Source organism: Taudactylus pleione, unplaced genomic scaffold (genome assembly GCF_031769625.1).
Source record: "Taudactylus pleione unplaced genomic scaffold, aTauple2 ptg000571l, whole genome shotgun sequence".
NCBI lineage: Eukaryota > Metazoa > Chordata > Amphibia > Anura > Myobatrachidae > Taudactylus > Taudactylus pleione.
In genome coordinates this window covers 5,815,875-5,835,000 of record NW_028284973.1, presented here as the reverse complement: position 1 = coordinate 5,835,000, position 19,126 = coordinate 5,815,875, and the positions used below count along the sequence as shown (strand labels likewise).

At 47.6% G+C, this 19,126-nt stretch overlaps 1 protein-coding gene across 1 annotated transcript in view; it reads right to left on the bottom strand.

The window, feature by feature from the left end:
* The window catches only part of BZW2 (basic leucine zipper and W2 domains 2), a 99,826-nt gene that overhangs the window by 39,308 nt on the left and 41,392 nt on the right, over window positions 1–19,126 (bottom strand). The window contains exons 2-3 of the mRNA XM_088453151.1: window positions 2,992–3,056; window positions 739–915 (exon numbers count right to left, since the gene is read on the bottom strand). Of these exons, the coding sequence (XP_088309277.1) occupies window positions 739–915; window positions 2,992–3,049 (235 nt within the window). The 5' untranslated portion in view covers window positions 3,050–3,056. The remainder of the gene's footprint in view (window positions 1–738; window positions 916–2,991; window positions 3,057–19,126) is intronic.

Genomic DNA, 19,126 nt, shown 5'->3' with positions numbered 1-19,126 from the left:
ATCCCTCTCCATCACAGTGTGACACATGAGAACACACGGTTGGGGGTGTCTTGGTCAACTTTGTCAATAAATTTAGTCCTATGCTACAATATATTATCCTTTTTTTGTGTACTTATTTTTCATGTTTGTAGGACTGACCAATTCCTCCAACGCTTGAGCAGTCATCACTACGGAACTTGGTTTTCAATTGGCCTCTTGCTGGGATTCACTGGTTATTATAATAACAACCAGTGAATCCCAGTAGCCTTAATACGTCATGCGGCGCTAGTGAGCCGCCAGGTCCCGTGCGACTCTGCTAGCGCCAGACGTCTTTTTTGCTTATTTTTTTGGCTGAAAATGTGCTGTAATTCAAATGTGATGTGACTAAGACGCACCAGGAGACACCGCTGATTAATCTGACTTGACTTTAACTTGTATATCTGTGTGCGACTCAGTCGGTATACAAAGCACAATGGAACTTGGCGTGGGAAAGCGATCATGGCCGCAGCATTGTGGCATTTTGCATACAGATTAGACTCAGCCGCACACTGATATACAAGAGCCTCGTATCGAATTCATCTGCACAGTCTCCCGCTGCGTCCTAGTTGCATCAAATTATGACTAAGAAAATGACGCCCGGCACTAACATAGTCGCACTGGACCTGGCGCGCCAAGTGGGGCTGTTTGGCGTGACTGCAGCAAAAGTGTATGAGGACACATCTGTATGTGCGACACTGAAGAATTGTAATGAGGACTTGCCTAGCATGCTCCCAGCTATGAGAATGTCAAACAGCGTGTCCGCATAGCGGCGATAGTCCAGGCGCGAGCCTGTCGTGTCTAGAAATTTTGCTACTGCTTCCAAATCAGTTCCTGCTTCGTTAAGACCCTGGATCATGGTATCCCGGAATACTGTAGGTTCAAACTTCTCTTTCTCATCTAAAAATGCAGAAAACATTATAATTTATTCACTCAACAACTGTCTTTTTCTACGGCTGAAATATAAAAAAAAGAATGGGATAAAGAAAACCAATTTTCACAGTACAATGGATATAATTCCCCAGCTATCCTTATTAATACAAGAAAAAGGTTTCAATTGATGGAATTTTCTCTGGTCATGAAACATTTCTAATGAGAAATAGATACACTGGGAGACATTTCTGAAAATCATTCCACAAGGTAGTTATGACGGATACTGGTATCGCCCCTAGGGAAATAGTAACAGAATAGTTATAGTTAACAATTTTCACTCAAAAATGGACATCAAGGATAAAGCAGATATTTTTCTTGCCTTTATAGAAGAGTGCAGATACCCCACAGATCAATGTTTTGGGCCAAGTGTCAGGGACCTTTGTCGAGACAGAGCCCATAGTGATCAGCAACGACAGCTATAATCTGATTGGTTACTACTGGCAACCACCAAGTCATTATAAACAGTCAACATTTACACATCGATCAAATATCACCATAGACTCAAATATTCTCCATAAAACCCTCATAGCAGTTTTGCACCTTAAATTTGACTAAATTTCCTCCATTCTCAATTATAGTCACTTAGTGAAGGTCTCTAATGGCACGTGTACTGTCCACTATTTAGCAATAAGTTAAGTGCCAGGTCCTTTGCTGACCATGTGGCTCTCTCTGTACCAGGGACGAGCCAACACAGAGGAGCTATTCATCAATTGCCTGCGGTAAGCCCCGGTGGTGCACTTAATGCGGATTTCTGCTCACACCTCGGAAAAGTACAAACCGAAATCCATGTTAAGTGCACCCTCGGGGCTTACCGCGGTCATACTGTAAACGGTAATTGCTTAGATCCGGGCACTTAATCCGGAATCTGTAACCAGTGGCAATTATAGGGGCAATTAGATTTAATGTGGCACAAATTTTACAGGTTAATTATTTAAATAAGCTGCACTGGTTCATAATATTTTACGTAATTAAATATATTGTAGATGTTATTTAAATTGTCCTTGCATTTAATCTACTTACAGGAGCCCACTTAGCTCAGGATCAACCAAAGTGAAGCAACTGGTATTCTTTAGCCTCCCGCCTCATTTATATAGACACACAGGGGCAGATTCAATTAGCCGCAGTGTTCACCGTGCAGCTAAAGCTCTGGGTTTAACGCCAGGAGCTATTCAGTTATTATGTTATTTCCCCACGAGGTAAACCTGCGGCACCCCTCCTTACATTGCAACATAGCTGTCCAGGTGCAGGGAATTGCTCTTTATTATTTTGCTTTACCCAGAATCAGGCCCAGAATAACCCTGGACAGTTCCCCAATTGCCTGTGGCACAATTATATTTTGCCATTTTCTTTGAAATGTACTTGCAAAAACCAAAAACAGAGACCGCGATCGAAAAAAAACCAATATCACCAAATGCAGTTTAAATACGTAACAAACTGATATCAATCCAAAGTAAAAGCTGACGTGTTTATGACAAGCACCTAAACCTAAATGGCCAATGACTGTTACACTCGATACACAAAAAATTAAGAGAAAAGTTAAATTATTATAGGATTGTATTTTTATTGTATAGTATTTTTTTTGTATCATATTTAGGGCTTTACATGGTGCAGAGAATGAAAAAGTAATGGAACGTGTACGTGTGTGTGTGTGTGTGTGTGTGTGTGTGTGTGTGTGTGTGTGTGTGTGTGTGTGTGTGTGTGTGTGTGTGTGTGTGTGTGTGTGTGTGTGTGTGTGTGTATGTATAGATATATCTATATATATATCTATCTATCTATATATATCTATATCTATATCTATATCTATATCTATATCTATCTATCTATCTATCTATCTATCTATCTATCTATATATATCTATCTATCAGACGGTGTAATGGTTAGCATTACTACCTCAAAGCACTGAGGTCGTGGGTTTGATTCCCACCATGGCCAAATATGCTCTGTAAAGTGCTGCGGAATATGTGTGCGCTATATAAATAACTGGTAATAATAATAAAAAATTATCCCGCAGAGCTTACATTCTAACCAGTGCTGCAAACTTACCCCTCTTTCTGGTTTTAAACCGCTGGCCCGTTAGCACTGGCTTCTGGTGCTTACTCATAAAATTTCTGTAAAACAGACAAAACAATCATTTCAAAAACAGCTATACATTTTTTTTTTTTACAAAAATAGTTTCTTTAGAAATTAAGGAAAAAAGTAAATAACCAAATGTTGTTCCTGATGTGTATTCTGGGTAAGTCTGAATGCCCTCCGTATCTATGACATTTTGTAGAAAAAAAACGTCATTACATCCCATGAACATTCTGGTCAGACAAGAGCAGTGTAACAGCGTCAAAACGGTGAGGTGACGGAAATCAATAGAATAAAACATAACTAATGCTGGGCATACACTGCCAGATAAAATGTCTGTCAGACCGACAGACATTTTATCTGGCAGCCTGCCAGCCGCAGATGTCGCCGGCATACACTGTGAGATTTCTCTCACAGTGTATCAGCCAGACATCCGCGCTCCGCCCCCGGGGAAGGAGACATTTCCCTGTTCCTTCCGTAGGAAGGAACACAGGAGATGTCTGTCTGTCGGCTGCGCTGGGCATACACTGCCCGATGCGGCCGACAGTTTAACGGGAAATATCGCATCGGACGGGCATGCTGGACAATCCAGCATGCCCGACCGAGCAATATTTAACCCTCGGTCGCCCCCCCACACGCTACAATTATCGCGGCGATCCGTCGATATCAGGCGGATCGTTCCGATAATTGTAGCGTGTATGGCCAGCATTAGGGTTACAAGAGCACTTTAGGGCAACTAGGATATCCTGAATGCACCATGCATGTTTGGTATGTCAGGATACACTTGTGCTGTAACAGTGCATAGTAGGTACTACGGTAAAAAGTAGGTTTAGGATTTTAATCGATTTAAAATCTATAAAAACCGATCAACATCGATGTTGTGCTTCTGGGGCTAAATCACACAATTACTAATACGCAATAAAAAAAAAAATCTAAATATGGTCTGTTAGTAAATGTGTGATTTAGCCCCAGAAATACATCGATTTTGATTAATATTTATCCATTTTAAATCGATTAGAATCGACCTTCAGTAAATATACCCCCTAGTGTCATTATCAAATAAAAGGTAAATATTAATCTACAATATTGCATGCACGTCGGATGTAAACTTTGTGCCATAGGGGGCGATTCAATTCAACGCGAATTGAATAGCGCCGGGAGCAAGCTCCCAGAGCTATTCAATTCAGTGCGCTGTTTGGGCGGGCTAAGGATTGTTTCTCGCACCCCCCTGGGGATGCGAGGAGAAATCCAACCAAAGTACCGGGTGCGCAGCTGTGTTTCTGCTTAGCGCGGCACTAACAGCCGCGTGCCCGGCACTTTGGTCAGAGAATGGCAGTTACCGCGCCTTAACACCCTTGTTAAGGCGTGATAACCGGCATTCTCCGACCACACAGCGCACTGAATTGAACAGCTCAGGAAGCTCGCTTCCGGCGCTATTCAATTCGCGTTGATTTGAATCGCCCCAGAGAGGTGTTCCATATCAGTGTTCCTGCACCAGTGTAACAAGCGTTTCACCTCACTACCCTGTGCTGCTCCTCCCACTATATAACGCTCAGTCTGTGGCTTCCTGCTGCCTCCTCACATCCTGTCACTGCCCCTGTCACATGCAGCCCTGTCCTCACTAACACAACACTCGTCTCCTGATATACTCTGTGCTGCTGGGGATCCTGCTCCTCCCACTATATAAAACTCTCAGTCTGTGGCTTCCTGCTGTCTCCATTCCCCTCCTCACATCCTGTCACTGCCCCTGTCACATGCAGCCCTGTCCTCACTAACACATCACTCGTCTCCTGACATACTCTGTGCTGCTGGATAATCCTGCTCCTCCCACTATATAACTCTCAGTCTGTGGCTTCCTGCTGTCTCCATTCCCCTCCTCACATCATTTCACTGCCTCTGTCACAACAGCCCTGTCCTCACTAACACATCACTCATATCCTGATATACTCTGTGCTGCTGGGGATCCTGCTTCTTCCAGCAAACTTGTGTCCTAAAATTCTCTGTGCTGTTGATGGTCTGATTGGTTAATAATGAAAGACAAGTAAAGTAGAAGTTGAACAATAAAATGGTCAGACCACAGTCAAGCAAACAGTACTGTGCACAAAAAACCCAGCGGTGATTTTCATACAGAGCAATAATCAGGCCCAGTGATAAATACTGGGATCCATTGGCAGAGGTAAAACACCTCTGAATAACCCTTATAACGTTCTGCTCTGTAAAATGCCTCTGTCTCTGCATGCTATATCCAATATCTTACCAGCTAACCTCATTCTCTGGGTGTTACAAGGTAACAGTTATAACAAGGCGTATCTATAAGTATATTGTATTCAGTAAAGAAGATATGATGTGTTATGTTACTATTTTGCAATTGCACTAAATCAATCAGCTGCTATTGGTTCCAGACCATGATAGTAAATAACCAACAAAGACAGTGGTTCCCAAACTTTATCAGTTCAAGGCACCCGAAGGGTCTCCTTCATTTTTTCAAGGCACCCCTAAGCCAAATTAATTAGCTGTAGTACTGCCCTTTATGTAGTGACCCCTGTAGTACTGCCCTTTATGCAATGGCCACTATAGTAGTGCCCCTTATTCAATGCCCCCAGTAGTAGTGCCCCTTATACAATGCCCCCTGTAGTACTGCCCCTTATGCAATGCCCCCTGTAGTACTGCCCATTATGCAATGCCCACTATAGTAGTGCCCCTCCTTATTCAATGCCCCCCGTAGTGGTGCCCCTTATACAATGCCCCCCATAGTAGTGCCCCTTATACAATGCCCCCTGTAGTAGTGCCCCTTATACAATGCCCCCTGTAGTAGTGCTCCTTATGTAAAGTCCCCTGTAGTACTGCCCTTTATGTAGTGCCCCCTGTAGTACTGCCCATTATGCAATGCCCCCTGTAGTTGTGCCCATTATGCAGTACCCCTTGTAGTAGTGCCTCTTAGGTTGTCATGACGTCACCCGCGTCCCCACGCACTGCATCACTGGGAGTGCTGAAGCGATCAGAGGCTTCTTTAGCCTCCGATAGCTTCAGAGGCCAGCGATCCAGTTTCTGTAGGAAAGTGGATTGCGATCTACCGGCAGGAGCTACCGGGAGATCACGATCAACGTTTTGGCCAGGCCTCCTGAGATGACAGCAGCTTCCCTCCGGCCGCGGCACCCTGGTGACAGCGCCTGGGAACCACTGACCCAAGACAAAATGATGCTATTTTTCTACATGTTCTAAGTGTGTTATCAGGGTGCCAGGCAATAAATGCACTTGTCGGAGGGCGTGGTGTCTCTTAAGAACTTCCAAATGCCCCTGGTGGTCCAGCTTCTGGGGTCAGTTAATGATGGGCGTTACCTGGCTACAGAATGAGGGGGTAGAATATAAGGGGGCTGTTAGTAAAAGGCATTTGTTTTTTTATCTGATTATTACATTTTGTTGAAACAAGAAAAGGACTGTGGGTCTGATTCAGCAAGAAAGCACCTGTGAATGCAAAAGCGATTACGCACGCAGTTCAATTGCGATAGTATGCTAATCCATTGCAATGCTGCTGCTGCACTACACAAGGACGCCCACTTTACCTTACACACATCCGTAATACTTAGCAAGACTGTGAAAACATCTGTACAATAGAGAACCATCGCAGCCTCACGCACACTTGCACAAGGTCAGACATTACTCAGAAATTACTAACTTCCACGCACGCTGTGAGTCCTCAGGCTGCGTAGGGCATCGCAGTGGCTAATTTATGCATGTCCCTGCAACGGCTTCTGAACGCACTGGGACGCCTGTGTTTCGCAGACCCCCCCGTCACCTCCACTTCCTGTCAATCACTCTGCGATGGGTCTGTGTAGTCACTGCGATGAGTACACATGCGCAGTGCGTAACAATCGGCCGATTGCGTGCGTATTCGCAGCTGCAATCACTGCTGAATCTGTGTTTACGTTTCCTCATGTGCTTATGAAGCTTTTTTGCACTTATATTAAGATTTATGGGCCCTCATTTATCAACGAGTGATAGTCTTGTTATCACTCGTTACTAATCTTAAATGGTGCTCCAACCAATCAGCCTGTTCTGTGTTTGAAAAATGACAGTTAGGAGCTGATTGGTTGGAGCACCATTTAAGATTAGTAATGAGTGATAACAAGACTATCACTCGTTGATAAATAATGCCCTAAGTATGCTACGCAGAATATATTCATTGTGGATATTTTGCAAGCAGGATAAACCATGGTACTCACAGCTGAACTTATAGATAACATGAAATGTATTATTATTTATTTATTACAAACATTTACTTATAAAGCGCTAACACATTTGTTGCACTTTACAATTGTGGACAAAAAAAAAAAGAGACAAGACTGGGAAGAGACAGAGGTAAGAAGGCTCTCTCACAAGCTTACAATCTACAGACCACCACCTCTAAAAGCGTCACACTGCAGCAGGCTTCCAAGGAGCCTCATACCACGTTGTTGAAAGTATTCAATTATTCCATCCTTAACGCACTTTTATAGTTTTTCAAATTTTTCTTGTTTTGCATGTAAACCACATTAAATAGATTGTGCTATGCGCTTTCAGATCCATCCACATATTAATATTTATTTTTAGAAAAGAAAAAATATGAGATATGGTAAGAACTTACCTTTGTTATCTCTATTTCTACGAAGTCCATAGGGTTCCACAGGATACCTTGGGGCATAGGTGATTACGTCAGGCATCGGGCACCATAGAGTTAAGCTTTCAGCCTCCCAGGATGCACTAGGGTCCCCCCCTATACCCCGCCCCCGAGCCAAGGCATCTCAGTTACGTACCAAGCCATAGGCCAGAGAAGGAGAAGGAAGAGAGAGAAAAAAGATCTGGACACACACAAGAATCACATTCTCACCAGAGGGAGACGGAAAAACCGGTGACCAGAGTAAAGCCCATCTGCAGCACAGGTGCGACAGGGCGGGAGTCCTGTGGAACCCTATGGACTTCGTAGAAATAGAGATAACAAAGGTAAGTTCTTACCATATCTCATATTTTCTACATCAGGGTCCATAGGGTATCCACAGGATACCTTGGGGATGTCCCAAAGCAGTATCCTTTAAGGGTGGGGACGCTCCTGTGCTGAAAGGAGAATCTGCCGCCCGAAGGAAGCATCCTGAGAGGCAAAGGTGTCAAACGCGTAATACCTCACAAAGGTATGAACAGAGGACCACGTGGCAGCCTTGCAGATCTGGACTGCAGAGGCACCACGTTGAGCTGCCCACGAAGGACCCACAGACCTAGTGGAATGAGCCCTCATAGAGGATGGAACCGGAAGGCCTTCATGAAGATAAGCTTCAGAAATTGCCATACGAATCCAACCTGCCAAAGTTTGCTTTGAAGCAGGCCAACCCTTTTTACGGAAGCCATAGAGGACAAACAAGGTGTCAGACTTCCTAAACGAAGAAGTGCGGTCAACATAAATCTTTAAGGCCCGCACAACGTCCAAAGTGGCCTCACCCACTGAAAGATCAGGTGAGTTGAAAGCCGGCACAACGATTTCCTCGTTGATGTGGAAACTCGAAACAACTTTGGGAAGGAATCCAGGACGAGTGCGCAGCACCGCCCTGTTCCTATGAAAAATCAGAAAAGGGGCTCTACAAGAGAGAGCCCCTAAGTCAGAAATACGTCTGGCCGAAGCAATGGCCAGAAGGAAAATTGTTTTAGCTGTCAGCCATTTAAGGTCCACTGAGCCCAGTGGTTCAAACGGCGGTCCCTGGAGAGCCCTCAGGACCACAGCTAAATCCCAAGGCGCCACCGGTGGAACAAAAGGTGGCTGAATTCGGAGAACACCTTGCATAAAGGTGCGCACATCAGGGATTGCAGAAATCCTACGATGGAACCAGACGGACAGGGCAGACACCTGCATCTTCAGAGATGCAAGGCGAAGCCCATGGTCCAGTCCCGCCTGTAGGAAAGCTAACACTCTAGACAGACGGAACTCCCGAGGAGCATAACCTCTCGGTCGACACCACTAGAAGAACGTATGCCACACACAATGGTATATCCTTGCAGAAGATGATTTCCGAGCCCTTAGCATAGCTTGCACTACAGAGCTGGAAAACCCCCTGGACCTTAACATGGCCGTCTCAACAGCCACGCCGTCAAAGACAGCCGAGTCAGGTCCGGGTGAAGACAAGGACCCTGTGACAGTAAGTCTGGTCGTAACGGCAACCGCAGAGGAATGTCCACGGACAGCCCCTGGAGGTCTGAGAACCAGTGCCGCCTGGGCCACGCGGGAGCTATCAACAGGAGCGTCCCTCCTTCCAGTTTGAATTTCTGGATTACCCGTGGAAGAAGGGAAAACGGAGGAAAGAGATAAGCAAACCGGAACGTCCACTGGACGGACAGAGCATCCACCAGAGACGCCTTTTCGTCTCTTGTGCGAGACCCGTAAACCGGCAACTTGTTGTTGTGCCATGACGCCATGAGGTCGATATCTGGAAGACCCCACCAGAAGTTGAAAAACGTCCTGGTGCAGAGACCATTCCCCCGGATGAACGTCCTGGCGACTGAGAAAGTCCGCCTCCCAGTTGAGGACTCCCGGGATGAATACTGCTGATATGGCCGGGAGATTGCGCTCCGCCCAAACCAGGATGCGGGACACCTCTACGAGTGCCGCCCGACTTCGTGTTCCTCCTTGCCGATTTATGTAGGCCACGTGGGGTCGTTGTCCGACTGGACCTGCACGGGGTGACCTTGGAGAACCAGATGTGCCTGCTGGAGAGCATTGAAAACCGCGCGGAGTTCCAAGATGTTTATTGGAAGCTCTGTTTCCGCCTGAGTCCATCTGCCCTGGAACAAGTGTGGACCCGTGACAGCTCCCCAGCCCCGAAGGCTGGCGTCCGTTGTCAACAGGACCCAATTCGCCACCCAGAACAGACGACCCTTGTTGAGATGGGTCGTCTGCAACCACCAGGCTAGGGACAGGCGAACCTCCGGAGTGAGCACCATCATCTGGGACTTTAGACTCTGAGGCAGTCCATTCCATTTGGACAGGATCAATTGCTGCAGAGGTCTGGAGTGAAACTGGGCATATTCCACCATGTCGAATACTGACACCATGGAGCCCAGTAACCTCATCGCCGAGTGCAGAGACACACAGCGACTCTGCAGACAACTGCGCACCCTCGCCTGTAAGGCAGCGATCTTTTCCCCCATCACAAAGATCCTTTGCTGTCTGGAGTCCAATAAGGCTCCGAGGTGCAGAATCCTCTGAGACGGGATCAGGGTGGACTTCTGCCAGTTTATTAACCAGCCGTGTCGTTGCAGTACCACAATCCTTAGGTCCAAATGGCGTAGAAGGAGCTCTGGAGATCCTGCTACCAACAGAAGGTCGTCTAGGCACGGCAACATGCGGACTCCCTGCAGCCACAGGGAAGCCGCCATGACTGCCATAACCTTGGTGAACACACGTGGTGCTGTCGCCAGGCCAAAAGGTAACGCCCGGAACTGGAAGTGATCGTTGCGGATTGCAAACCTGAGGAACTGTTGATGGCGTAAAAGAATAGGGACATGCAGGTAGGCGTCCTGTATGTCCAACGACACCATGTAATCCCCAGGTTCCAGCTCCAGAATGATGGACCGGAGGGTCTCCATCCGAAACCTCGGCACCCGCAAGGACTTGTTGAGTGCTTTGAGGTTGAGGATCGGACAGTACGACCCATTGGGTTTCCGCACCAAAAACAGATTGGAACAGAAACCCTGGCCCCTCTGGGAGAATGGAACAGGCACTATAACTCCAGCCTGGAGCATAGTGTGCAAAACCTTCCGCAGTTCCATGGCTTTGTTCCGGTCTGATGGAAGACCCGTGGTGAAGAATCGGGATGGGGGCCTGTGACGAAAGGAGAGGGCATACCCGTGAGAAACCACCTCGTTAGTATAGTGGGAGGACCACCCTGCAATCACCGCACCGCAAGGGCTTTAGCAGAAGAAGAGCTGGGACAGTGAAATGGCTGACAGTAGAAAGTGAAAGTACAGGCAGCAGATGCTAGCAGAAGTCACATACAATGCAAAGAAAGTAATCCCTGCAATATCAGCGCTGATCCTCAACTACGCACAGAGCCTGGTAGGACACAGCGCTGCATACACAGACCTGTTCCAACGGAGGAGAGGTATGCCGGGGGACCAAGACCGCGATGCCACCAATCAGCAGCTTCCAGCAGCTTTCACCATGCTTCTGCAAAGATGGCCACCGAGGAGCAGAGAGGAGGCCGGCATGGGGGAGGAGCGCTGCCACAGGGCCAATCGGCAGGTGCAGAGAGGGCTGTGTGCAGCGGGGGAGGCGCCGGCTGTGTACAGGGAAGGCGCGCTCCCCTGGCATGCAATTAACCCCTGGGACGCCGCATCGCTACCGCTCAGCTGCAGTCCGCTGTCCCAGGGGGTTAGTGGAAGCGCAGGTTAGTTACCTGGCTCCACGCTGCAGCCAGTCCCCAGGGAGCCCCCTGCCTCGGGACTCTGGACCATGTGTTCAGCAGGGACCCACCGCGGGACCCCGCTGCTTACCTGCTGCCCCCTTGAATCCGGTCATGGACCAAAACATCTGGGGTCACCGCTAGCTGTGACCCCAGATGCTTACCAGCATCCCCGGATCAGTACCGGCGTTCTGGTACCGGCGGGGGTGTGTAGGGAAGACAGCATGGACGTCAGCACTGACTGTCCATGCTGTACTTCCAGATGAGCAGCCACAGCTGCCGCAAAGAAAATGTCAGGGGCTATCCTTAGCCCCCCTCTAAACATGTGCTCCGACTCCGAACCGGGCACCAACGAAACTGAGATGCCTTGGCTCGGGGGCGGGGTATAGGAGGGTGACCCTAGTGCATCCTGGGAGGCTGAAAGCTTAACTCTATGGTGCCCGATGCCTGACGTCATCACCTATACCTCAAGGTATCCTGTGGAACTCTATGGACCCTGATGTAGAAAAGGGAGAGAATGTAGCACAGCTGAATAGTGCTGCATTTATTCAAACTGGACAATATATGGATAGAACATATGGGGGAGGAGGAGGGGGGGTGATGGTAATGAGATGCATTAGACCAGTTTTTGTTAATACTTTTACCATATGCCGGGAGTATCTGCTTTTTTTGTGCATGGACTTTGGACAATGGTTTGACCACTCTAAGTACAGTATGTGCGGCAGACGCACCACAGGATGCGCACAGCTCTGCATAGGGGCAAATATAGGCAATTATTTCAATGCAGGCAACGTGAGAGCATCTAGGGACAATTTGCGTTTAACTCGGGCCCATTGTTCGCTAAAAACCGAAATTAAAAATATTTGTTTTAAACATTCACAACAGTATCGGTGTAACAGCAGGACTGGTAACGAGATGTGGGACCCATTAACTTTGTTTGCATAAATTGATCTACAAGTGTTTGCTCCTGGCTCGCACTAGACTGCAAGTGATTGGGACTTAGAACCTGGATAAAATGGTGCAACCAATGAGATGGCTGATTTTAAGTGCATCTTGTACTAGAATATGAAATCCCATATTTGATTTGCTGATATGCTGCATTTGGACTATATCCACCACATTTTCATTTGTCTATCGCAGTGGTTTCCATGGCACCCTGAGGTGCAGCGGGGCACTTACAGGGTTGCCACAGCTTGGTGTACTACCTACTCTCTCGAAATGGTAGGGAGCCTCCTGAAAATCGGGTTGTGCTCCCGACCACCCGGAAGACTAGGCAAGTCTCCCAGAACCAGCCGTAGCCAGCCCGCATCCTCCGTTGCAGGCCACTTAGTTTGCAGTCCGAGGGATAAGATGACGCGATTCGCGTTAAATCGTGTCATAGAAGCCCCGCCCCCTCTGTACAGTGCCTGCATTATGGGCTCTGCACAGTGGGGGGCGGGGCCGCGATGATGCGATTGAGCCTCCACGCCCACCTGCTGTGTGCAGAGAGTCGACCAGGCTGTCTCCTCCCGGAAGGGACAGCCTAAAGGTAGGCAAGTATGGTTGGTGGTCCAGGACCAAATCAAATTATCTCTGGTCGTTGTGATAGGCAAAATTAGTGCCGGTAGCTGCCAATTATAACATTTGCGGACAAACAGAAGCACAGTCCTGCCCACCACCACATAACTGGACCTAAGGATGAAGGGTAAGCACCATTTACTTAATGGAATAATTTTTGCTACATTTCTCAATAAGAAACTTATGGCCTAAGGGTTCCGTAAAAAAAATGCTGATACTCTAGGACGCGGTGATTTAAGAAAGTTTGGGAACCGCTGGACCAATGTAAACATTAAGGGGGAGGTGTATCAAACCTTCAAAAGAGATACAGTGGCGAAGTTGCCCATAGCAACCCATCAGCTTTTGTCATTTAGATTGTGCTAGACAAATGATATCTAGTAGCTGATTGGTTGCTATGGGCAACTTCTACGCGTGCTTCTATGAGAGGTTTGCTAACTCTATGTGATCACCAAACCTACAGCCATTGGGGATGTTGCTGAGCGAGGACATCGTCAACTGGAGCAGATTGTCTTGTCCATCTTCATCCTGTGTAAGCCCAGCCCAGTGTGCCCACACCTGTGCGCCCATAGAGAGTTGCATGATTCCACCACTTACGCCTGCCTGCTCCTGGATATGTGATATGGGGCTGGAGTGACCCAACATATCCAGAGTACAAGTAAGGTTGCGTCCACCCAATTGCAATTACATGCAGACTGGGGCAAAGATGCACGTACGGCTCTGAAAGCCTGATTATTTACAAGTAGTCAGGGCAGGTGCAAATAGTGGATATATTGTGAGAGACGTCAGAACTGGAGTGTGCACGAGAGCTAGCCCTTACCAGTGACCGCCGAAAAGATTATGAAACCTGCAGAGAAACTACATTGCCCCCAGTGACAGTAAAAGTGACAGATTTAAGTGACTCGAAAGACTGAAAGTAGATTATCACCAGTGGCAGGGAATTCATTACATGGCAGCACTCGTATGACAAGTCTAGATCTCCTGTCGCAATATTAGTTTGAGCAGAGAGGCTCGCGGCTATATTTAGCACTCGGCTATCTTTAGCTCTCAATTCAGTGTCCTCTAATCTTCTCTGGATCGTCAGGGTCAAGCTGTATAAGGTACGGTGCTCTGTTCTACAAGCAGAGATACTAAAACTTAAACAAGGCAACAAAATCCTATTTGTTTGGTTACAGAAAAATACAGTACAGCTGTCTCCATTTCAAAAGACGTATGGGCACATTAGGATGTTAAAGTAACCTTTTGTAACTGCAGAGATAGTATAGTCAACACAGACCGGTTCTCCGAGCTGTAGTTTATCGGGCAGGAGTGGATCGTAAAGGGCAGTTGAGTTCCATTACACCTCCTTGAAGGAGGCCACGAGCCGAAACTAGTTGGAGACCATACCACACCTGAATACCCTCTCCACCCTCCACCCCAGCTACCCACATCGACGCTGTGATAGGAGTCACCCCCCCCTTGCGTTCTTACGCGCGCCCTTAGTTGCAGCACAGAGAGCGACTCCCCCCCACTGACACCTCTGCACCAGCTGCACAGGAGCACCGCTGGTCCAGGTAGCCGATAGCACCTTCAGCGAGCGGCATCCTGTCCTGGACCGTGGCACACTCCCAGCACTCCAACCACGGCGATCAGACACCCCGCCCAGCTCACAGCGGCTCTCTAGGTCTGGGCCGGCAGACCGCATTTCCGCACCAAGGGACACTGGCCGGAAGCCAGTGTCCACCCACAGACTGTTCCCACCATCACCTGCAATTGGGGGAATCCCAACCCGCGGGCAATACACAGACCTCAGCATCGCCTCCACGGCACCGGCACCACTCGTCCAAGCCAGGACAAGACAGGCATCGCCCCTGAGCAAGACATGCCATCTGCCGGTAGATAAGTCAATTTGCATGCTTCACCGTGCGGGACGCCGCCACAGCTACCTACAAGGACATATTGACTTCCATTATCCATCCTACTGCTCGCAAGACTGTGACCATAGGTCCAGCAGGGAAGAAGTGCTGATCAAGAACCACACGGTAAGGAGCCCCCTAAAAGGGTCCACCGACCTTCACCCAAAGCCAGTCACACCTTGTGCCCACCCCACACCTCCCATACACCCCCTGGGACCATTCCAGAGCAGCACTGTGCCTACTCAATAAACGGTTTTGGCCCTGCGCCTCCTTGTCTGTCTCTCATTCTCCACGCAATGACCGCATAACACACACAATCCAGTTCTCCCACACATCTAGAGAGCGCACATGACACACCCTTCTTTCAGTTTGCATTCTCAGTAGGACCAGGTACCCCTACTACAGGTGCAGCACTCTCCTCTCCCCCCTCCCAGCAGCACCACAGATACCCATACACACCTCAACTACCCCCATAACCCCCCTCCCACCACCCATTCCACCCACTTCCATTCCAGACCCCACACGTTGACAACATTTTGCTGCCCGATCTGTGCATGATTAATGGACGACTGAACGATAACGATATCGTTATCGTCCAATCAGCCATTAATATCGCGTAGTGGATACGCGCCTTTAGATACCATATCCGCCCATTTCCTCCTTCCTTCACAAAGATATTTTATTGTTTTTAGTCTTGGTAAACAGGTTTGATGCCAAAGACAATCAACTAGGTAGGTTAAGGAGAAAAAAAAAATCATTAGTCACCATATAAGTCAATACAAACTATATTTCAGTGGTTATATACTGTATAGACAGAGACTTGAAAATAGTGTTTATTTAATAGTAGTCAACATTTCGGGGCTCTGTTCCCCTTCCTCAGGACAGCATCAAAAACAGTATGTGAAACATGCAACAATGTAAATACCAAGTGCAATCAAAACTTTTAACGTTTTGATTGATTAAACTTTGTATTTATATTGTTGCATGTTTCACATTGTGCTTATGATGCTGTCCTGAGGAAGGGGAACAGAGCCCCGAAATGTTGACTACTACTCTACTACTAAATAAACATCCAGGTTTAGGGCTACACTATTTTCAAGTCTCTGAGTGCTATGATTTTATTTATATTTATATATATATTTTATAGACCTGATACTCGGCACTCAATTGCTGTACAAAAGTTCACTTTTCCTTGTGCCTTCCACAAAATAGAAATATAGACTGGAGGTTGGCGGCAATCGCGGATTTAACAAGAGAGATCACAGAGGCCCTCAGCAATAAATCAACGTTTCGGTTTATACAACCTTCGTCAGGATGCTCGACCTCGCAAGACTCCATTGCTAAAGAAAAAGCATGTTGAAGCTCGTTTAAAGTTTGCTGCACAACATTTGGACAAGCCTGTGAAATACTGGGAGAATATAGAGCCTGATTCAGAGCCGGACACTCTTTAAGAGCACTCGCTCTGAAATCAGGTCGTTTTTCTTTGTTGCGGCCACCCACAGCTTTTGCAAGTGGCCAGATGATGGTAGCGACCATCAGGGCTTGCGACGAGACCCTGGTGGTAGGGTCTCGTCCATCGCAAGCCCCAGAGAGCTTCCTGCTCTAACAGAGCAGGAAGCTCTCCATTTACATCACTGGTGAACATCGACAGCCGCCCCTTTTGTAGTGAGTCCCGGAGCGAGAGAATTTCTCTCTTGCTCTGGGGCTTGCGCAGTACCCCACCATCGACCTGCTTGCGAGCGCTATGCGCTCGCGAGCGCGTCTGAATCAGGCCCATAGTCTGGTCAGATGAGACCAAACTTTAACTCTTTGGATGCCATAATACACATCATGTTTGGAGGAGAAGTGGCACTGCATATAACTCCAAAAGCACCATACCAACGGTGAAGTTTGGAGGTGGGAACATCATGGTGTGGGGATGTTTTTCAACATGCGGTACTGGAATATAATTGAAGGAAGGATGAATGGATAAAACTCTGCTGTCATCTTACCAGGATGCTGAAGATGAAACGAGGGTATACATTTCAGCAAGACAATGATCCCAAACACACAGCCAAGGATACTCTCAATTGGGATCGGTATGGAATACCGCCGGACGCATGTCGAATACCGACGATGGAAGACCGGCGGTTCCTATTCACTAACCTAACCCCCCCCCCAACCCTCCCTTAGGGTTGCCTAACCCTATCCCCCCTGTAAGTGCCTAAACCTAACCCCCCTTCCCCGCAGCCTAAACCTCGCCTGCATACCTCTCAATTGGTTTCAGGGAAAGAAAATAAAGCTGCTAGAATGGCCCAGCCAATCACCTGACTTAAAGCCAACTGAAAATCTATAGAAAGATCTAAAGATCAGAGTTCAAATCTTGAAGGTTCCGTGGGCCTCTTCTATGAAGACTGGGCCTAGTTCAGACCCGCTCGCGAGTGCAGGACGCTCACAAGCGGGTCGATGATGCCCAAATGCGCATGTGCACGACGGAGGGAGCTCCGTCGTGCGCATGCGCGTGACCCGGCAAGCGATGGGGTAGCCGTCGCTCGGGGTCTCGCACCAAAGGGGGCGTACTGTCGATGGTGACTGACAACACGCCCCCTTTGGTGGGCGTGCCGGGGGCGTGGCTTCCAGACGGAGGCGTTCCCATGGGAACGCCTACCGTCTGGGTCCGGCCCCACTGACATCAGTAGTGATGTCAGTGGGAGTGATTTTGGCTCTGATAGAGCCAAAATCACTCCAGGGCTTGCGGCAGCGAGACCCTACCGCAGGGTCTCGTCGCAAGCCCGATGGTCTTGACCATCGCGACCATCATCATGGATGCTCGCATAAGCTGTGGGTGGTAACCCACAGCTATGCGAGCGTCCAAGAGGCCGCTCCAAGTTGAGGTAGGAGGGCCCTGATTCAGAGCGAGCGCTATGGTCAGAGCGTCCGTATCTGAATCAGGCCAGCAGTGTGTGGAAGAATGGTCCAAAATCACACCTGAGCAATGCATGCGACTACTTTCTCCATACAGGAGGCGTCTTGAAGCTGTCATTACCAACAAAGGCTTTTGTATAAAGTATTAAATAAATATCAGTAAGCGTGTTCAATACTTTTTTCCTTGTGTCATTTCACATTATTACACGTAACTTAATGTATGGACATCTATTGTTTGATTTCTTTGCATGTGTGGATTGCATGGGTCGTGGCGGACATTTGGTGAAAAATTCATTACAATAGCCCCATTACAAATAGATTTACTGAGAAAAATGTTGATATTTTCAATACTTATTTTATCCGCTGTATATTACACACACACAGGAAAGAGAAAGGCCGGTACTACACTATTAAACTCATTATCTACCTGGGTGTCCTCCCGATTTGGAGTGGTTCCAATGTATGCAGTTTGAATTGGGCGACACTCTCCGGACTTTAATGAACATACAGATATGCAGAAATGATATTCAACGTTTCATATGCTTTAATAATGCATCTTTCTTCCTGACGAAAGATGCATGATTAAAGCATCTGAAACGTTGAATATCATTTTTGCATGTTCATTATATATATATTTGCAGTTTAGGTTTAACAAAGGAGCACGAGGCCATTTGCAGTTGCAGAACCATAGTGTTATGTATACTTATACAACACTTCACCCTCTTACAAACTCCAAAAACACATTGGCGTGAAACCTCAGCCAGATATATGAGATATATATTTCAGGAACACATTCTTGTAATAACATTCCCTTAGATAGAGCACAAACACTTAAACGTTGGGCACTCGGATGGATGGAGAGCTCACATGAGAAAGGCCTTCCCCGACCCTGCAGTCAGTATTAATAAGACCCGTCCAATCAGAAGAGCTATATGTTCCACATTTGGTGGATGAGCTCCATAATTTACTTGAACCTCCCAGTATATTTCCACCCTATAACTCATTATGACCATGCCCACCTGAGGTGGTTGCCACTCCATTCAGGATGTAAATCATCTCATGATGTCCAGTGTCTAATGGAGGAGGCATATAGCCGAGTGGGAGTTTGTCATATTGGAAGATCTTCCCCCAGAAGCATGGGACAGCTGCACACCCCTTCCTCACACTGGGTGGGCTTATGCCATTTATAAGAATCAACAGGTCCAACATGAGACAGAACACATTGGGCCTGATTCAGAGGTGACGCAGTGCCGCTGCCGGATACAAGCGGCTGATGTTTTACACCGGGGGACGCAGACTGAATTTGGATGCAGAGAGAGTAGGCGTTCCTGG